Raw genomic sequence first — 22,340 nt, forward strand, 5'->3', positions numbered from 1 at the left:
TACGTAGGGCGCGGCCACGCCCCCGGACCGCCCCAGGCCGTAACCACGCCCCTGGGGCCACCCCCAAAACACTGCCGACACGCCCCCAAAATGCCGCGCTGACCGGGCCCGCCCCCGACACGCCCCTGACACGCCCCCCTCGCCAAACCCCGGGAGTTACGCGAGTCCCGGGGTCTGCGCGCGCCGGTAGGCCTATTGAACATAGGCGCACCAGCGCGCAGGGCCCTGCTCGCCTAAATCCGCCCGGATTTAGGCGAGCAGGGCTCTGAAAATCCGCCCCACAATATATATAAAATTGTTTGACTTCATGTTAGAACCCTCCATTTCAATGAGCTTGTAATGACAATGTGTCATGGTTTCACCTGCTATGCAGTCTCCCTTTGCCAAGGTTCCACCTGCTGTGCGACCTTCCTTCCACCAGGGGGTCTCAGTGAGCTTTGCTCCCAGCTCTTCCAGTTACCTCCTCACTGATCACACCACACATCAGCCCTACTTAATCAATCCTGTTTATTCACTCAGTGCCTCTTTATTGAGTCACCTCAACTTTCTAACCTGGCCACACTTACCTTGCTATTCTACCTTGCCTAACATTGTGACCTCTGGGCCTCCTGCCTTACCTAGCCTTGCCTTGTGGCTTCCAGACTTTCTGCCTTGTCTTGTGGCCTATCCAGGCCTTTTGCCTTGTCTTGCGGCCTCCTGGACTTTCTATCTTACCTTATGGCCTCTGGGCCTACTAGGATTACCTTGCCTGGTCTCATGCCCTCTTAGTCTTTCTTGTTCCATGGTACCTGTCTAGTCCATTTCTATCCTTGTCTACTCCAGTTCTGTCCTTGTCTAGTCCAGTCCTTGTCTGGACCTTATCCTGCCCAATTCAGTTCAGTCCCTTGTCTATTCCCCAGGCGTTGCCCTTGTCCTTTGCCTCAGATCCATCGCCAGCTTGTGCTCTGTATCCAGCCTAAAGCCATTACCTGTATTCAGTCCTCAACCAGTACCTGTATCCAGCCCTCAGCTAGCCCCTGTATCAGCTCTCAGCCTGTGCCTGCCCTCAGCTTCCAGCCTGCCTTACCTTGTCTAGCCTGCTGTGCCTTATCCAGCCTGTCCTGCCTCTTCCAGCCTACACCTGACCTCAGCTCCCACTCCTAATGTTCCACAGTAACAAGTTCTACTGGCCTCCAGAACCCAAGGGCTCATCCTGCAGGGGGAGGGGGTAGTTAGACAGAAGATCCGCTCAGGTCCTGTCCTGCAGCCTTGTACTGCCTCTGTGAGGGAGCTCCCTGGCTGCAGCCTGCCAATTCATGACAGAATGAAGAAGTCAAACAACTACCACAGGAGTGGGTATAGGCTCCCTGCCAACCTTGAGTCCAGAACAGATTTTGCTGCTAGAGAATATAACAATAGTATTTCTGCTCCAGTACCTCAAGCCATTCCAGATTGTGTGCATTATGTTTTCCCTGCTTGCCAAATTTGGAATCTTTCACATTATCTAGAAAATATTGTTTGCCATTTCCCTAATTTTAAATTGTGGGATTCTATCATCGTTGGTCTTCAAACTCTGCATCTGTAAATGTCTGTAGCAGTTATGCTGCACCTCAACCAGATCCTAAGCTACAGATTTCACTTCCCAGTGATATGATTGCACCCCAGACCCTAGCTTATTGGAAGTGCAACGAATGCCCAGCTAAAAATTATCTGATATTTCCAGACTGTATGGAATGTAGTTCCCTTTATCTTACCTGGTGGAAATGTAAATGCCTTCCTGGGTATATGCCTTCTGACAGAGCCTGTCCATTTTGTTCTGCAACCAGTCTAGTCCAATTCACAGTTTAATGTGCATTATGAATTAAAAACCTCTGATGCTGTGGTTTCTCTTGCTAATAGTTTGAAAGGCATGCAATCTGCTGAGGAAGCTCCAAGCCCAGCTCCTTTGAAAACCACAGTTCATCCACACAGGTAAAATCAGCTACAGAAAATTAAAACCAGCACATGTAAAAGTAAATTCTGCTTTAACACCCAGTGCAGCCTTCTTGAAAAGCACAGCTAATTCAAGCACAACTTGCCATCTTAAATTAAATTTATTACCAGCAAGAGCAATTCCTGTTTCTGTTCGCAGTACTCCTTCATTTCTTCTGTCTCATTCTCACATTGCAGAAATTTTGAAACAGAAAGAAGTGGTTGATTCAGTTTCGAGAATGCAGTAGCCCTCAGGTGCAGGTAATAAACTGTTAATAAGATCAGCTCTGACTCATAGGAAAGCAGTGTGTGCCTTCTCTATATTTCTCCTGAGAGTACAAGGCTCAAGAAATAATTTGAATCCTGTTGCACTGAAGTCACTCCAGATTGCTGTTTTCACCACAGCTGCAGTTCTGCCTTCAGTGAAATCCTGTGCCTCTGCTCAGACTTTATGCACTGTGAAAACACCTTTAGCGGTTTGCACATTCTATCTTATCTTCCCAGCCTGAGGGAATAGTAATCCCATCTGCAGTCCTGCCAGTCTCAGCAGTGCCTCAGCTACAGGAGGAGTCCATTCCATCTACGCCACTCCAGAAGAAACTCAGCTCAGCAGATCCTCTTTTGAGGAATTCCATTTTGGCTGTTCCAGTCAGCCAGCGCCAAAGAAATGCTGTTTCAGACAACCTGTGCCAGAGAAATCCTGTTCCTGCTAGCCAGAGCCAGAAAGACGCTGTTTCAACTATCAAGTGCCTGAGGGACACTGTTCCAGCTATCCAGCACCAAGAAGATGCTGTCCCATGTCATCTAAGGATTCAGACCAAACACAGTCCAACAGATCCACTTCAGGAGGAGCAATCCAGTCTGGTTGATCCATTCCAGGAGGAGCAAGCCAGTTCAGCTGCTCCGATCCTGGAGTAGCCTTCTGGCCCAGCTACCCAGGGCCAGAGGGAAGCAAGCCCACTACCCAGTAACAGAGAGATGACGGCCTAGCTACCCAGTGCCAGAGGGACACCAGCCCAGCTACCCAGGGCCAGCAAAACCTGGCCCAGTAACTCAGTGCCATAGAGAGTCTGGCCCAGTAACCAAGCACCGGAAAGAGTCTGGCCAGCAACCCAGTGTCTGAGAGACCTGGGACCAGTCATCCAGCCTCAGAGGGGGCTCAGAGCCAGCTCTCCAGCCACAGAAGGGCTCTGAACCATCAGTCCAGCGACAAAGGGGCTCTGAGCTAGCAGTCCAGCCTCGTAGAGGCCTTAAATCAATGGTCCAGCCTCAGAGAGACCTTGAACTTGCCTCCAGTCGCAGAGAGATGCCAGCATAGCCACCCAGCACCAGAGGGATTCTGGCACGGTACATCAGCACTCCAGAGATATTAATCCAGTGCATTAGCACCAAATAGACTCTGGCCCCACACTTCAAGGTCAGAGAAAACCTGATTCAATGTTTCCACACTCAGAGAACATGTTTGAGCACTTCTGCGCCCCAGAGACCCTGATTCAGCATTTTGGGCCCCAGAGAACCTGATTCAGTGCTTCGGCAACCCAGAGAATTTGACTCAGCACTTCAGCACTCCAGAGACCCTAACTCCATGATTCAATGCCAACAAAGCTCTGGTTTACAACCAATGCCTCAGAAAGATGCTGGTCCTAGACCACAGCCCCAGAGAGACTCTAGGCCAAGAACACTGTTCCATAGAGACACCAGTTCAGAACATTTGTGCCAAGCACCTTTGCCTTCCGTGAAAATCTGGACTCTACCGATTGCAATTCAAGGATCCATAGTACTTACTTGTCGCAACCCCATGGCAAATGGGACCCAGAAGGAGGGAGTCTTAAAGGAGATAGGCATGCTGCCAGGATTTCGCCTGCTATGCAGTGTCCCCGTGCCAAAGTTCCACCTACTGAGTAAAGTTTCTTCCACCGGGGCCCTCAGCAAGCATTGTTCCTAGCTCTGCTGGGTACCTCCTAATTGATCACACCACAACTCAGCATCAGCCCTACTTAAGCCAGCCTGTTCAGTCCCTCAGTGTATCTTCATTGAGTCACCTCGGCTCTCTGACTGGGCCACTGTTACCTCACTATTCTACCTTGCCTAGCCTTTTGGGTTCCAAGCCTCCTGCCTTGCCTAGCCTTGTGGCATCCCACCCTTCTGCCTTGCTTACCCTTGTGGCCTCTGGGCCTTCTGCATTGCCTAGCCTTGTGCATTCCAGGCCTTCTGCCTTGCCTTGCCACCCACCCAGGCCTCCTGCCTTGCCGCCCATATTACCCCCACCCTTATCGAATTATACTGGCTCCCAATACGCTCAAGAATACTCTATAAAGTACTCTCCCTCATCCACAAAAGTCTGTTAAACTCCAACCTCAATTGGATCAACCCCCCCCCTCCTCCCACGCACCTCCAACAGACCCACCCGCCCTGCCCTGCAAGGAACCCTATGCACCCAACCCATCAAATCTTTCAAGCTATCCTCCACCATAAGCAGAGCCTTCTCTCTCGCCGGCCCCATTGTATGGAACTCCTTGCCCCATGACATACGCATGGAGTCCTACACTCCCAAATTAAAAAAAAAATTGAAAACCTGGCTTTTCCAGCAAGCCTACCCCTTGACACCGCCCAAATCATAAATTCACCCCCTAAATGATTCAGCGACCTATGACTAAGTATGCTCTACGACTAAGAATGCCTTATGACCAACGATTTATGACTTGTGCTTTTATGACTACTGATGCATTGTATATAGTTGTTATTTATGTTATTTTTATAGTCTCCACTATTTATTGATCTATTAATTTGCATTCCCTACTCCCCCGGTTATTTGTATTGTTATCGGTTATATGTAAGGGCGCCGCCCAAAGGTTTTTGTTCATTGTGAACCGATGCGATGTGCGAACGGCCATCGGTATATAAGAGACTTTAAATAAATAAATAAATAATAAAATAAATTGTGGCCTCTCTTTAGCCTCTCATCTTCCTTTGTGGACTCTTCTGGCTCTTGACTTGTCTGGGCCCTTCCAGGCCTTTTGACCTTGCTCTGTGGCCTCTCGGGCCTCACTGCCATGCTCTGTGCCCTCCTGGGCTTTTCTGTCTTACCTTATAATCTCTGGGCCTACTAGGATTACGTTGTCTGGTCTCAAGCCCTTTTGGGCTTTCTTGTTCCCTGGTACCTGTCAAATCCAGTCCTGTCCTTGTCTAGCCCAGTCCTGGCCTTGTCTGGTCCTTATCCTGCCCAGTCCAGTTCAGACCCTTGTCTATTCCCCAGGCCTTGCCCTTATCCTTTGCCTCAGATCCAGCCCTAGCTTGTGCTCTGTATCCAGCCCCAGCCAGTCCCTGTATTCAGCTCTCAGCCTGTGCCTTCCAGGCTTCCATGCCTTGTACACCCTGCCATGTCTCGTCCAGCAGCCTTGCCTTGTACACCCTACACCTGACCTCAGTTCCCAGCTTGTACTCAGCTCCCAGTCCGTGCCCTGATGTTCCACAGAAGACAAGTCCTACTGGCCCCCAGAACCCAAGGGTTCAACTTACAGGGGAGGGAATTGGTTAGGCTGAAGACCAGATCCAGTTCTGTCCTGCAGCCCTGTACAGCCTCTGTGGGGGTGCTCCCTGACTCCAGCATGCCAGTCCATGACATCATGGTTTTACTGTATGGTTATTATCTCTTGATGTTTGCATTATGTTTGTGCTTTTTGTATTTCAATGTATTACTATACTGTGACATTGCACTAGGAATGAAATGGGGCTAACTAGATAGGGCTGAGTGTCCTTAAGTGCCATTATATTTTATGTCTCCATGTTTTATCCCTGATGCACGACTATCTGCATCCTTTTAGAATCTGAGATCATTTGTTGTACATTTGGAAAAGCTGGATCTGATTTAACTGTGGTTCATAGTCATTGACAGCCTTTGGCATTTTTCTTCATTTCTGGTTTGGCCAAATAATTGAAGTGTGGCAGCCATTTTCAAAATGTACCTGAATGTAATCTGCTTTGAAGTGCTGAAAAGTAGAATATAAAAATCTAAATAAATAAAATGATGTGTATAAAAACTTTTGCACAGAGTACACAATAAATGTAGTTATTCTGTGATTTTGGTGTGTTGAGTGTGTTCAAATTCCCAGCATTCTTAATTCAATAGACACCTAGTGATTTATGAGAATTCACACTAAAACCTCAGGCTTGGATGCACAATTGTTTACCCTTCAAACTTCAGACCTCAGTGTCTGTTCTTTTCATTGTAACAGCTCATTCATTTAAAAATATTCCTGGTTCTATTATTAAAAGTATTGGTGTAGGGCTTTTTCCTTACTATGCACTGATATGGCAGTTTTATCTTATCCAATATCCGGAGATCTGGGAATGAATGTGACTGCCTTCAGATAAGGATGTCTTCCTTCACTTGAAAATGTGTTGAACACTACGCCCTGATTTCAAAATGTAACTGATGAATGCAGAATTGAAATAAACCTGTTTCCTGTTAAGGGTTAAAAAAGAAAAATTGAAAAAAAAAACTGCATAACACACATTTTGTTCCAAGGAACTGTGGCAGTGTCAAATATAGATTTAATGCGGTGTTGCTTGGAAAAGGAGCATTAGAACTACTAATCTTCCGAGTTAAATATTTAAATGTTCAAGCATTCTTACAGCTTTACAAAGAAGAAAAACATGATGTGTTCAGATTTCAGAGCCAGTTCTTCCTTGCATTTTTAGTGAATTTTTCTTTTGAGATAGAATACCAAGTGGACCTTGATGTATTGTGTGTAGTTTCTGTCCTTAAAATCCCCTTTGCTAATTGTACTCATGCTGCTAATTACAGAAGGGGCATACTACATTTCTTACTATCAACAGATCTGATTTTGATTTTTGTCTAAAATTAATATAGGAAACACTCTCGTCATTATAACTTTGTACTTGGGAGCCAACATTTAGAGCTTTTAGAAACAAATTTTGATGTATAGTAGAGCAGTTGATTACAATAGGACTTCAAGTGGTTAGAGGCACAATAAATTTGGATATCAGAAGTAATATTGTATAAAACAGAGATGCTAAACTCTAGTCCTCAGGGACTGCACATAAGTTGGGTTTAGGACAATAGATGCAAAATGAATATTAATTACTCTTTCTTATTTAACTTAAAACCATTAATCACAGTATATTACACATGTACGATATATATCTTAAATATGACTGTCTTCTGCTCTGCAAGGATTGGCAGTGCATATTTATAATGGGGATAGAGTAAATTTTAGAAATGTATTTCTTTTTAGACAAAAGGGGTAATTTTCCAAAGAATTTAAGTGCATAAACCCCATTTTGTGCATGCAAATCAGCTTTTGAAAATCATTCAGAGGGCTGTGCATGGAGAAGTACACACATAACTCCATTAGGTGCATACTTTTTCCCCTGCACACATGGTAAGTTCTACAGAGGGTAGAGCTAAGGTGGGAAAAGCTTTTACATGCATATTTTCAAATTTCAAAAGTATGCATGCACATGTACATCCAGCAAGTTACACCCACTTAGGAGCAGGTATAACCTTCTGCACCTATGTTCATGCACATACCAGCACAACCTGGCAATTGTAAATGCGGACTTATGGGCATAATTCTGCTCTGAAAATTTGGGATAACAACAAAAACAAGCTTCTACTGCAAATTCCTTCACCTAAAACCACATGTCTAACCACAACAAGCGAGCGAGCATTCTCTATCGTTGGCCCATCCTGTGGAATGCATTACCCCCGAAATAAGATTTATTCTCAACTTATGTACAAGTTAATCATTTCACTATCACTTCCACTCCAGAACCTCCTACCGTAATAGACCGACTTTTGCTTATCCTCATTTGATTTGATTATTTGATTTTTTTTTAATTATGTCTATTTTATCAAATTCATGTTTTATGTTATATTATTCTGTATGTTCTGTTGTAACCCGCCCCAGACTTTGGAGGGCACGGGAAATGAAATAAGCACTTTTAAATAAAATAAATAAAATCTGCAGGTATAAACTACAAAGTATCTGCAGACTTTAGTATACGCGGCCTGTAGAAAATTACTTTCCCTGATGCGAAAACTAACTTGAAATTCATACTTTGGGATACTGGAAGCCTAGTATGTTGCAGAGATGATACTATCATTCTCTGGGGAGCTTCGGCTAACACTTTATAATCTGAATTACATGCCTGCAGCTGCAAGTGCAGCTATGTGAGGCAGTGGGAAACTGGGAGTGGATATACAATGAAGGGTATAAATGGCAAAAAACCGAAAGGCCTGACACCAAACCTAGTATCCTCTCGAGTCCTGTGCTTAGGAAGGTAAGAGTCTTCTTGGCAAAAATGTTTTTTGTAAGATAGTGTAAAACATTATTAACTTGTGTGTTTGTGTTGCATATATATTTATGCATGCATATACACAAGTAGATAGATTGAAGAAGCTATGTAAATTATGTGTACAAATTCAGAACTTGTATAAAGTTATGGAGGCAGACTTGAAGGAGGCATCTCTAACATTGATAAAAATGTAAGTACAAAAGGCACAAAACTGGTTGGATATTGATGATGTTACTGAAACATCATCCATAGACTCCTTGTGTCTTTGATTGCTTCTCTGTAGTGATCACAACATAAATTGCTTGTCTTGTTTGACTTCCTTGTTCACTGAAGTTGAGCAGATTATGGCCGTTTTCAACGCTTCTACCAGACAAAAAGCTTGGGACCATTTCTCGAAAGCTCAGCGCAAGAACATAGAAATTTGGCGAAAGCACTGTGAGGTTGGTAATTTTATTATTATTTCTATTTATCATCACCCAGTAGGTTAGAACGCTGTATTATTCTCTCAGCCCATACAACATTTCGCAGTATTCAGCCCTGTAGCTTTTAGCAATTAATCCACTACCAGCTGGATCAACAGATTGATAGAAAGCATTATGTTTGACCTTGTGCTGAGAGGTAATGATATATTTTAAGATTATAGCAGCTGCCTTGATTGAACTGCTATAAGTAAACATGCTGTACATACATTACCCAACCTAGATTGTATATTTGAATTTCTCAAGGTAATCAGTTTTGATTAAGACATGATACAGTAAAGCAAAAGATGGGTTTGTTGCTTTCTAATAGAGAGTCATAGAGTTTGACTCTGATTAAAAAAGAAAGTGCACATTTTATTAACTAGTAAGTCACTTTCAATTAAAATATAGGTTGTTTCCTTTAGAAAAAAGGAAAATGGTTGAGAATTACATAACCAACACTGATTACATGTATGTGTTCAAAGCTCATATTAGGCTAGTAATGTGCATTCTACAGTGTAGCCTGTTTTCCTCTACAGCAAAAGAGGCACCCAGTGAGCTACAGTTAGCCTGGCAGGAAAATGGTGTGCTATAGGACTGTCCTCCAGAGGACTATACCGAATCTACTACTGTAGGGAATAGACCATATAGTCTGCTATGATACAATAGGCCAACCCCATCCCCTTACAAGACCCACTTGCTCACAGATTGACTCAAAAGAGTGGCATGGCATCCCCTTCTCTTCCTCCCCTCCCTGGCTTGCTCGTCCTTGCTCCCACCCCTCGATCATCCTGCACAGGAACTAACATCAAAAATTGCATGCAGTAAGAAAATACACAGTGCTTGTCACTTAATAAGAGGATGCTCCACTTTTAAATAATCAGCACTGTGGATTAAAAGTTATTTGAATTTTGTGACTCAAAATAAACTATCCACACACGAATTGATTAGGCATATGCTATTGTGCATGCAGTCTTCATCTTTAGTTCAGAAGTTTTGTACATGCTATGAGCCTGTATTTTACAAGTAAGTACGCTTGTCTTTGCTTCCTTTTATAAAACTACAGCACCTAAAATCTAGTTACATATGTGAATGTGGTATTATATAGAGTTCAGTGTATTGCTGCAGAGAAAAATTCTGAAAAGGTAAGGCATCCTCATTTTATTAATTTGTGATGATCTTCTTTGATAAGTGTCATACATCTAATTTGAAAAATGCTGAGCTACTATAATAAAATTCATTTGTGTGACATTTTAGTGCCCATTAACCAAAACTAAATTACAGCTGAATACCTACGGAAGTAAATTCAACATACATGTGAATACTTAATAAACTTTATATTGAAAGTATTACAGTGAAGGAAATAAGGCTGATTGATAATGGGACACATCAGATAAAATGTTGCCAAATGTATTTATTCAGTGCTGTATTTTTCATTATGTTCAAAAACTCTATATATGAATAGTAAATAACATGTTTTTCTCCCTTTGACTAAGTCAAATTTTTTATCCTCAGAATCGGCAAAGGGTGTCTAGAACACTTGGACAAATATCTTTTCTTCAATCTAAAAAAATTAATCTACTGCCTTTATTTTCCTATATATTGATGACTTGCAGCACTTGTGGTAAATCATTTAGTAGTTTACTGTATGCATTTCTTAAAGATTTAAACTGCTTGTAACATGTACAGTATGTTCTACAAATATTAGTCCAGAAAATGTTTGCTGTTTGTACATAGCACTTAGCTGAAAATATTTTTTGAAAACAATCTTATGCACTCTTTAAATGCTAAGTATCCCTTCCTGTTTGAAAGTTAATGTAAGCAGAAAGGAGTAAACATCTTAGTTTATTTAGTCTGTTTGTTTGATCATTTGTTGCTTTTATTATTTTGTTCACGAGCACTTTAGCAAATTTCTCCTTTGTACTTCTCAAAGGTTTCAGGAAACAGGTCCTGACCAACTTTAAGTGGATCTTGATTCTGAAGAACAATTTTTTGGTTGGTTTTGCTTCTATGTGGTTTTTCTCATGAAAAGCTCTATTCTATTCCTATTTTAGATTTATATACTGCCTTCCTTCCCAAACAATAAAATACATCAACAAGGTATAATAAAGCAAATACAAATAATTAGAAATCCCATGTTCAAAATATCATCCGAGATGATATCCAGTCCAACTGACATGTCATTTTATTCAGCAGAGACTATATTCACAAGCAGCATTCTGTCAGTAAACCCATGGAACCTGCAGTTTCATAATATTAGAACCACTTGTGTTATATAATACAGTATCTAACATGGAGAGTCACAAGTAAGTCTGTTTTCTTAATATGAACAAAATATGCCAAATAAATTTGTTCTTAAATCAAAGACACTGATAGGGAGGAGGTTCACCAAGACCAAAGCTGTTCATCTCTGGCTTTACTGATTTATCATTGGTTCAGATTGGCTTACAGAGCATCCAAAAGCCTTTATCATCCAGAAGCCATTTGTATGACCCATGTAAAAATGAGTTGGCGATCTCATTCCTTTCTCTGTTGACCAGATGTCTACATTTTTATAAACCCCAATCACCTTTAAAAAGATTAAACACATCAGTGGAGGAGACTAAGCACTCTCTGGGCTTTACTTATTCTGTGGATACCCAGAGGTCCAGAATTTATAGTGATGTTGATCAGATACCATTCATGAGCATTGCATTCAGACAAACATTTTTGTTAAAGTAAGAAAAGATAATTCTTTGCACCTAGCAGCAACCCTGGCTTTGTTACCATGAAAATGCCAGCTGGCCTTGAGTTTTTTCTTTGGTATTACAATAAACTGGATAAATTAGAAGAAATATGTATTTCTCCGTGTGAGTAACTTTTACATTATATACAAGATATAAACCCAAGGCCAGCTTTTCAGAGCCTTTCTATTTATAATTTAATTTACTGTTTGCAGCGTGTTGTCCCTTTAAGATTCATAATATTTCACTGCTGCCACATGTACTCCAGAACTGTAGGTAACCCAATTTTTTAATTTTAAGAATTGGTGTGACAGTTTGTTAATGGGTGGATTTCTGGAAATATTATTTATTTTTCCTCTATGTGAACTTAAAGATTCTATGCCACAGTCCACACTGGGAATTGAACCCTGTGTCAGCAGAAAAAATTGGCTGCCAGTAAACAGAAAAACTCCATACTGATTAGTGTGCAACATCCCCATAACAAACTTGACAGTATTATTAGGGCAGATGGAATCCCCTCAGCTTTCTGTGTGCCAGAGTTAGTCATAAACCATTATCCTGGTCCATATATTTCTTCCTATAGAACAAAGGCCTTCAGTACTTTAATGATGCTCAGCTGACTTAATTATAGACTCACCAAATTTCTGCGTGCTTTCATCGATCATCTTTTACCTTTGTGGTTATTATACAAAATTATTTTCTTCCTGTGGCATATTATTTTAATCTGAGAGTGAGCTGCATGATGTCAGCAGTGCATTACCTCTCAAGTCATCAGTGGGAATGCATAGGTGTACGCCATTTTATTTACAAAAAATGTTTATACCATTTTCTTGGATCTCAATGGAACACCCAAGACATTTTACAAAAGTGCATCTAAGTGCCACATATCGTATACAGTCAATGGCAAAACAAAAAAATAAAATAAAATGCAATGAAAGAAAGTTAGAACTCTACCCAGACAAGATATATTAGTATCACACAACTTCCTCCATGCAGTAAGGGATCTAAAGCATCCCAGCAGCCAACATTTCTACACCATTTATGGTTATCTGCATTAAGCACCTAACAACCCAACCACCCACAATGAGCCAATACAGTTTAAAGGGAAACATCCATCTTCACAATTTAAGGCAGTTTGTTTTCCCTCACGTGGATTGTGAGATAGCTTACACAGAAGAGGCCTTCTTTCTAATGCCGGCAGTAGCCATTTTCCTCAGTAGCAGCAGAAATCAGCAAAGGTCCTTTGACTCCCACAATAGGGAAGATTTGTTTCTCCACTGCTATCGAGACAAAAATAAATGCTTTCAAACTGTAGCTGTGAGCCTTCATCAAGATCACAGTTTGTTTGGGTCTAAATCTTATTGCCTGACCAGGGAGTGGGAAGAGATCGACTGCTCAGACAAGAAACTGTCTGGACTGTAATAAATATAGCAATTTATTTATTTATATGTATTTGTTAGGCCGCCTTTTCCTAAAGGCAGTGTAAACAGGGAGGCATTAGAGTATGCTCAAGATGGATTATATAAAGTAATAAGGCACTGAGTACAATGAGAAGTGCCGTGCTGGATCAGACCAAGGCTCATCGGGCGCAGCGTCCTGCTCTCCGACAGTGGCCAGTCTGGATCACAGGTACCCATCTGATCCCCAATAATTGTTCTGTTTCTTGTATCTCACTCCCAGGGGACAAGCACTGGCTTTCCCAAATCTACCTGGCTAAGATCTGTTTATGGACTTTTCCTTCAGGAACATGTACATTCGTTGACACCCCCCCCCCCCCCACTACATTAGTTGCCTTGACCACATATCTGGCAACAGATTCCATAGCTTGATTGTGCGCTGAGTGAAAAAAATGCTTCCTGCGATTTGTTTTAAATCTGCTAGTTGCTAGTTTCATAGAGTGCCCTAGTTCTAGTGTTGTTTAAAACAATAAAAGACCATTCCATAAGTATTCAATGCATACAGATATGAGGTAAATTGTAAGTAAACAGTTAAGAAGTGGTGTTTATTGGGTAGGAATAAGAAATAGGTGCATTAGGTATAAATTAAATATGCGTATATATATGTATGTATATATATATATATATATATATATATATATATATATATATAGTTAGTTAGGGAGTAAATTAAGCACCAGTTGGATAAATGTAGCCAGGAAGTGAGTGAACCATGTGGAAGACTTCCAGTGGGCATGTATTAGAGTAGGGGTGGCCAACTCCTTTCCTCAAGAGCCACAAACAGGCCTGGTTCTTGAAATATATCTTATGAATATTTATTGTTGATATCCTGAAAACTAGGTCTGTATGTGGCTCTTGAGGACCAGAGTTGGCCATCCCTGTACCAGAGGATGATTCTCTGCTGTGAGATCTAGGGAATGGTGTAATTAACAGTCAAGCTTTGACTTTTTTTCTAGATGGTGAGGTAATTTTCCAGGTGTAGTGCTAGAGGTATCTCGTTCCATGTTATAGGGGCAGAGCAGCTGAATATGTGAAGTCTCACGCATGTTAATTTAGCTAAAGCTAGTGGGGGGAAGGATAGAAAGGCCTTCAAAAAAAAAAGTATCACTTTCAGCTACCACTGGACACAAGTTTTCCTTGTAAAGTAGCACAGGATTGTTATACTACTGGTAATTCAGGTAAGAAATCTGTTAGAAGTGCAACAGTTTTATGAGATCACAGAAATAAAATAAAGTTTTCTTTTTTTTTTTTTATTTCATCCATATGTAACTCTTGCTCTGAAAAAATGGAAACTTCTTATAGAAGCTTAACAATCCCAAATTTGTAATCACTTTTTCTGTTTTACTGATATATGAGATTCCATAAATACAGAACCTTCCAGTTTCAGATTATCCAACAAAATAATATACTTTTATTTAAATTAATGGAACTCTTTCTGTGCTGTGCAAGATTGCTCAGGTATGGTGCTAATGGTATCTTAAAAAATTTTCAGACCTTGGTCTACCTCAGACGTTGAGATCTCCTCATTGTTTTTGTTGTGTTTTAGGAGCTGCGAAATGCACATAGTGAACAGCTTATGGGGATTCGTCGTGAAGAAGAAATGGAAATGTCTGATGATGACAATGATGAAAGTCCCAGTAAAAAAGTGAGAATAGATGAATCAGGTAAAGCATTGAAAGTTTTCCAAAGTGCATGTAATATTAAAACTCCCCTTTAAAGCACAGCTGGAAGCTCCATGTACACAAGTTACTTAGGGATTCATGCAGCATCTGCCATGCATAATAAGCCTATATTTGCATCAAGGGGATTGTGCTGACTGGACTGCTTGGCAGCTGCCAAGGAAGAAGGAAAGGATAATCTTGATGATTCTGATATGAGATAAGCTTATCACTTGCTTATGGAAATGCTAAATCCCAGAAGAATGTATCCATAAGCAAGGGAAAATTGGCACCAAAAATGCGTTAAAGGAGTGTACCCATGGGGTAGATGTAATTTGTATTTCTGCTTTGAAGAAAGAAAAAAAATCTACTTAATGTGAAATAGATGGAAAGAATGTTAAAATCCATGATTTTATAAATTGTAATAACTACATTGTCAGTTCTATTGAATGTAATTGTGCCTCAAGATAGAGCGAATTTGCAGAAAGAAATTTGAAAACATAAAGCAAGAATAAGACAGATAAGACAGATAAATGTTCTTATGCACTTGTCATTTTTATACCAGTCCTAATTATGGGAAGATAGGATTCTAGTACTTTGGCTTTTGTAAAAAATATTTAACAAAATGGGAGACACAAAATTAATTTATTCTGTGGGGATAAGCAATTCACTCACATGCAAGTCACATGACCATATTTGACATGGACCAAAATGATGCATCGAGAGCTTTCTGGAAAATGTTTAAAGTCCTTTCAATGACCATATGACGTGGGCCCTGCATTGCTGAAGCCTTATGGCCCCTTCAGTGCACTTTTATCTCTTGAGACCATTAGATTCAATTTTCTGCTATGGCCTTGCAAAGCTAAAGCTGTTTTCCTCAGATTCTTTGCATAAATTCCACCCTCTCCCACCCCAGTTCAACCAAAATTTTCTTTTTCTTCTGGAGGATGTTGGACCTGGCTTCCACAGTTTACTTACATGGCATGTCTCCATATGGAAAAAAAAAACCCATTGGCCCTAAAGTCCCAGTGGAACCAAGCCAGTCAGAGACTCCCAAGAGACATCTATATCACAGAGGAGCTTGTAGACGTCCTGTCTTGATGACTCTCTCATTCCAGTATGACCTGAAGGTTATATTTCCAAATCCTTCCTGAACAAATTGTCAACTACATATGCTTCCAACTTGGCTTGAGAAATGCCCCTAAAAGGGCTACCTACCTAAGGCCCATGCTCTCTCTAGGAGAACCGGTTGCACATCAGTCTATTGGAGCAATGGGAAGTTCTCAGTTATCTAAACCATCCCATATTCTACAAATTCATATTTGTCCAATGTGGATTATAACACTTCATACATAATAATACACTAGGAAGGTTTTCAAGAATCAGGTTATGTTCTACCTGAAGAAGCAGAGAGGAACAAGCCCCATCCCCCTGTGTCAGGAAATTTGAATCCAATTTGTGCCAAATTTATCATAAGATGGTGTTTCACACATGTTCCTGCCTAAGATAGTTTCAGATTTTCACTTGATATAGTAAGTCATTCTTCCCTAGGCTACATTTCATTCCCTGGATTACAAAAGAGCTGTCATTTTCTACCTGTAGTAGACTAAACCCTTATAAAGTTCACAAAGCTGGTGGTTTCTTTTGATCCTGATAGGCACGGGATAGCATTATTGCCAGTTGGATAGCAGATCCAACTCAGTTGCCCATCTATTTTCAAACTGTGTTTTGGGACAAAGTCCATAACTACATTTTACCCACGGATTTTGCTCCAAGTTTCAAATGATAGTATATGCATGATTATGTAGTAGGATTTAAGATGACTGCAGGCATCTTTCTTCAACCAGCAGGTGCCTTGCTTTTATAAGTTTTTTCCTTTTTTATGTCTTACCTTGGTCTTTTTTATGTCTTACCTTGGTCATTTTTTCAGAAGATTTGCACCTTCTCAGAGATTCCCTCTATGGCATTGACTGGCCCTACTGACAAGTTTCTTCTCAGCCTGGAGGCATCAGTGCAGTTTCCTGAGTCCAGTTTGGTGGTGTTCTTATTAAATTTGCAAAGGGGTGCAAAGGTTTGGCACCAGGCTTCCCAGACAATGAGACAACTTTGTCCTCCCCAGATGGCTGTCTCTTCCCTCCCACCCCCTTGCTTAACCAGAGCCCCGCAATGGGCTGTGTGAGGATGTTTGTGCTGCAACACTGTCACAATACCTTCCATAATAGCTTTAGATACTAGGGATGTGAAGCGTTTTTAGAACGAATAGAAATATCGTACGATATTTCTTAATTTGTTATATATCGGGTAAAATGAGAAACGAACACTTTTTCCCCCGAATTTTCATGAAAATCGTTTTTCAGGTTAGTGCGCGCTAACTCCCTTTAGCACGCACTAACAAAAAAACGTTTATTTTTGTTATTTTTGTTAGTGCATGCTAATGGGAGTTACTAAAAAAAAAAATGCCAATCCGCGGGAAAAGGCCACATGAACCCGAAAGCGCAAACGATCGGGCACCCGATGCACATCCCTATTAGATACTATCTGGGAAGCAATAGCAAGGCTTTAATCTCAACTTGGACAATATGTGGTAACACAACAAAATCACTCTGATTCACTACAAACTTGTCAGTGTAATCTTACCAATATTTCTGTTAAAGTTGAGTTTCAGCTAAAGGTTTCTTCTCTACAGGATAATGTTGGGACTTTCTCTAAGTGACCTTTGGCCTTTCAAAATAAAATGGAGTCCTTGGAGAATGTGATCAGATCCAAGAATATAAGATTAATAAACTTACCAAGACAGAAGCGTCCTTGGCTGTTTTGAATCTGACAGACTATTTGGAAAGATCTAGAACTGACAAACTTTTCCCTCTACTTTAATTATTACATTTCTGGTAGATTCAGATACAGGTTTATTTATGAAACATTTTTTTTGGAACAGATTAATTCCTTTTTTGGATCTTAAGATCAATATTTTCCCCATTGTTGCTAAAGTAACCCAGCTTAGGGGGAAGACATTTCTGTTTTTGAGAGCTGGGGTGTAATTTATTCTATATTTCATGTTCTTAGGCTTAATGTGATTCTCTGTCCTTCTTGATGAAGCTGCTAAGTGAAACATAGTGCTCTGTCCGGGGACATATTTTGATTGAATCTGTTGGATTTTTGCCTACCTTTTGAGTAAACTTGTTGGTTTTAAACATTCCCGCCAGTGACATGTTCTTAAATTATAGACTTCTAACTACTTTGGCAAATACCTTATGAACTTGATGAGACCTGGATTGTTACAATTAGGGACATTGTCCTGGTTAAATTTTCCCTGTAATTGTGTGGTCAAGTTACAGGGTCAAGTATATTTTCTTTGACCTTCAGCAATTGGCTAATTTTATAACCCAGAGGCATTTGTAAAGTGCTGAATTAGGCTCTTCTTCTTCAAATCCATCCTCTCTCATAGGAGAGTAAAATAGGTTTTCATTGTTCTCCCTATTATAAAGGAATTAATTTGCATTTCTTAGTTCATTAATTCAAATCAATTAGCTTCAAGACCAGCAATGTGATTGGTTCATATCATCCAGTCTCTTTTTTAAACTGTTGGGTGCAGTTCTTGGCCATAGGGACATAAAGTTTGTGGTAAACATCTCTTGATAAGTTCTCAGGTGCTCATAGGTGGGTTTGTGTGGAGCAAAATAATAAAATCCCAGACTTGCTGGTGCCTAGCTAGCTCTGTTTTACCAGAAACTGTCCTTGTTTTTTTGATGTAAAGAATAGTTTTTCTTGTTTCCAATCCGTTCTGAGAAAAAATGTCAAGCATCCCATATGGTTTTGAGAGACTCCATTTTGTTAGCATACACAAAGTTAAAAGCTTTTATTGGGCCTTACTACTAAACTACTTGACAGACAAGAGTTTCTTGGAGTCAAGTTTGAATTGAAGGAGAGTTGGCACAGTGCAAAGGCACTGAAGCTTTGTTACCAATCTCCCTCTCTGTGCAGATCCAGAAGCAGAGAGATAACATCTTCAGCTCTAAAATCCTCCCAAATCACAGCAGCTTCCAAGGGTTCATATGAAAGCCATCACTTGTCTCCCTTGATCATCCAATAGGACATCAGTTATGGTATTCAACTTTGCTTGACAAAAATAAGAAGTAAAGTGAATTGCAAGAATGGTCCCAATGGTATAAATCATGAGTATTTGGACATTGTGTTAGTTGAAAATCAATAATTTACATGAAAATTGATGGAGTTTCAAATATTATTGCCAGTGTGCCTTCATATTATCAGCAAGAATAAATAATGCAAGGAGGAGAGAGAAAAGGAATCCTGGGCATCAGAGGGGAATTGAGAGAGAATGAAAATGGGATTTGCTTTGCTTAGAGCAGAGAACATAGAGAAGGGTATGCAGTTGGGAATGTAGAAATCAAAAAGATTGATAAAGGGAGAAAGAGAAAGATGAGATAATTGGGCATGAGGCCATAAATGGTAAAGTTTAGCCATCTGAATATTACTCAGTATTTAATGGAAAGCCTTTGCTAGAAGTGGAATAAGGGCTATTTTGTTTTGTTAAGAGTTGAAGCAGGTGGCGTGACATGTCAGGGAGAGCAGAAAAATGGCTGTTACAGTTGTTCCGACAGGAGAAAATAGAATGTGTGAAACAGGATATGACGCATCAAAAGACAGAGAACGCCATATTTTATGGAAGTGAAACAGTTAATTGCAAATACTCTGAGAACTGATGTTAGAGTGGAGAGAGAGAGAGATCGGTGGTGATCCTTAAATGTTTTGCAGAATTGGATGTTGGAAGAGAGAGACTTGATTCAATGGAGAGAGGAATCTAGGAGAAAAACAGAGAATAGTGGTAGAGGCAAAAAAAAAAATAGAGAATTTCAGTCTTGGAAGGAATAAATATAGAAAGAGAGAGCGCATCCAGACTGATATTGCAAAGAGGCAGGTAAAATGCTGGGAAGAGGAATTGGTGAAGGAGAGAACAATATATGTCACTAGGAGTGACCTGAAGAGCAGAAGGAAGAAATAAGAGCACCCAGGTAGTGAGTGTGGACGGACAAGAGCAAGGGCCTGAGAACAGAACCTTGGAGATTGCAGAGAGAGTGAGTTATTCATAAGGACAATGAAAAAGCAAAGATACTCTGAAGTGAAAAGGCCTTTTCACCACTGCATTCCTACAGGACTTATTATTACACTTAAATGTCCTAACTCAATATAAGTGAAAAATCAGAATGACTACTAAGAACAGATGAAAAGCAAAAGCTCTTTATATATAGCATAGTTTGCATACAGTGAAATCTGTGCATGTAGAATCTACAAAAATGATAGATATTGTTAAAATGTGCTGAATATTTTATGGTGCTCAATACATTTTTCATGAACCTGTGCAAAAAAAAATATCAAATTTATTTCTAAACTTTAGGGACTAGATGTACTAAAGAATTTTTTTCCATTTTGTGTCAATGGGACAAATGCTTAATACATTCGGCCCTTAAAGTAAAATGTCATAGATTCATGCCAATTTTCAATATGAGAACATGACTATATTACTGAAAATATTAATACTGTTATGTTACAGTATAAATGTGCTAGTGCTTGTAATTCTTTGATGTTTTTCATCTGCCAGAAATGCTGTTGTCTAGTTTACATTTTACTATGTTTCCCAGCTATTTCATGTTAATATGATTTTATGCACGATCATTACGTAAAGTATGAGAATAGATTTAATTCTGTTTTCTTAGTAGGCTTTGGGGACACACAGGATTATTCATATAATAATATGCAAAGTTGCTATGGAAAATGCTATAGCAACCCAACATCTTCACAAAACCAAGCAGCCACTTGTGACAGCAATCTAAATTTACATTTTATTTGGTGTCATTGTATCAATACTCTTAGTATCTCATTTTGACAAGATGCTAAAATATGTTTTCAGCTTGTGCCTGGGTAAAATTAACAGTGTGCTATTAGACTTAAAAATTTACTTTACAAATTTTCTGTAAAATAATGCTGAGATGCACTCAGCAGAATATTTTATTAAAGAAAAAAGAATGTTCGCGCTTTCTAGTACTAAATCTTCCAAGAACACTATGGGGTCCATGCAATCACCAACGTTAAAACTAGCATGGCAACATGAGCAATCCGCCAGTTTTAATGTTGGCAGTGCATCGGACATTTGCATCATCTAAGGGCAAGAACCCAGAGTGCCTGCCTATGCTTCAGTCCCCACACTGCCTCATATGCATGCTTTCTGAAACACTCATTCACTCTGATTCCAGCACTGATAGACATGTAAAAAAAATGCCCCACTTACAAAACAAACCGCTAATGCCTTTGCATATTGCAGGACAGGAGGAACTGCTGGCATATAATGCTGGCATGTGTCCAGATTTTTTAAAAATTGTTTATTGCTAACTACCCACTTCTCTTTTCTGCATCCTTCCCTCGTGGCTGTGATCTCCATGACAGCAAAGCATTCACGGGACCCACACTATTCTTTCATTACAGTCATGGCTTTCCAATCTCCCAACACCTTCTCCACTCAGACCAACAAAAACTAGGGGGCACTGGCGATTGGAGCCAAATCTGTCAATTACAAGAGCTCTATCACTCTACTGTACCACAGCAGCCATATCATAATAGAGAGGGGTCTGCCTTCATATATCCTGCTCTTATTAGCACCTTTCCACCTTCTATGACAAAGCCACTACTACTACTTAACATTTCTGTAGAACCACTTGATGTACACAACACTGTACAAACAACACACAAGAGATATTCCCTGCTCAACAGAGCTTAAAACCTAATCAGGACAAACATACAAATCAACAGATAATTGTTAAAATTAGTTAATGAGACTGAAGGTAGACCAACAAGCATAATATTTAAAAGCATCCTCAAAAAAATTGAATTTTTAGATGGGATTTGAACAAGGTAAGAGAGGGTGCATGATGCATTACCTCAGGAAGACTATTCCAAGCTTGTTCTGCAGCCAGATGTAAAGCACAGAGTCAGGCATCGGCAGTAGAAGGGAAGGGTATAGATAGAAGTGTCTTGTCTAATGAGTAGAGTGCTGGAGAAGGGGTGTAGAGAGAGATAAGAGAGGAAACATACGGGCCAATACAGTAAAATCCGCGGGAGAGCTGGCACTCCAAGGCGAGCACCCACTCTCCCGATGCGCGCCCAGGCCACTCTCCTGGCTGCTCGATTTAGTATTCAAATGAGGGCCCGCGGTAATAAGGAGGTGCTAGGGACACTAGCGCGTCCTTAGCGCCTCCTTATTGGCAGAAGCGGCGGCTGTCAGCGGGTTTGACAGCTGACGCTTAATTTTACTGGCGTCGGTTGTCGAACCCGCTGACAGCCACTGGTTCAGAAAACGGACACCAGCAAAATTGAGCGTCCATCTTCCAAGTTGCGGGCTGATTTTTTTTTTTTTTTTAATTTTTGGGGCCTCCGAGTTAATATCGCTATGATATTAAGTCGGAGGGTGTACAGAAAAGCAGTTTTTTCTGCTTTTCTGTACCCTTTCCCGGTGCTGAGAGTAAAATATGCGGCTTGGCTGCACATTTTACTTTATGGATCACCAGGGTCTTACTAATAGGCTCATCAACATGCATTTGCATGTTGCGGGTGCTATTAGTTTCGAGGGGGTTGGCCGAGCGTTTTCCACACGTTATTACCCCTTACTGTATAAGGGGTAAAAATAGCGCGTCAAAAACACATGGCCAAACGGGGGCTAACGGTGCACTCAGTTACGCGCACCATACTGCATCGGCCCGATAG

The 22,340-nt window shown here is 40.5% G+C and overlaps 1 protein-coding gene across 6 annotated transcripts in view; it reads left to right on the plus strand.

The window, feature by feature from the left end:
* The window catches only part of ENOX1 (ecto-NOX disulfide-thiol exchanger 1), an 838,273-nt gene that overhangs the window by 676,223 nt on the left and 139,710 nt on the right, over window positions 1-22,340 (plus strand). For all 6 annotated transcript variants that reach the window (XM_029602937.1, XM_029602936.1, XM_029602934.1 and 3 more), the window contains 2 exons: window positions 8,605-8,711; window positions 14,456-14,573. In XM_029602937.1, the coding sequence (XP_029458797.1) occupies window positions 8,605-8,711; window positions 14,456-14,573 (225 nt within the window). The remainder of the gene's footprint in view (window positions 1-8,604; window positions 8,712-14,455; window positions 14,574-22,340) is intronic.

The sequence above is a fragment of the Rhinatrema bivittatum genome, chromosome 5 (genome assembly GCF_901001135.1).
Source record: "Rhinatrema bivittatum chromosome 5, aRhiBiv1.1, whole genome shotgun sequence".
Classification (NCBI taxonomy): Eukaryota; Metazoa; Chordata; class Amphibia; order Gymnophiona; family Rhinatrematidae; genus Rhinatrema; species Rhinatrema bivittatum.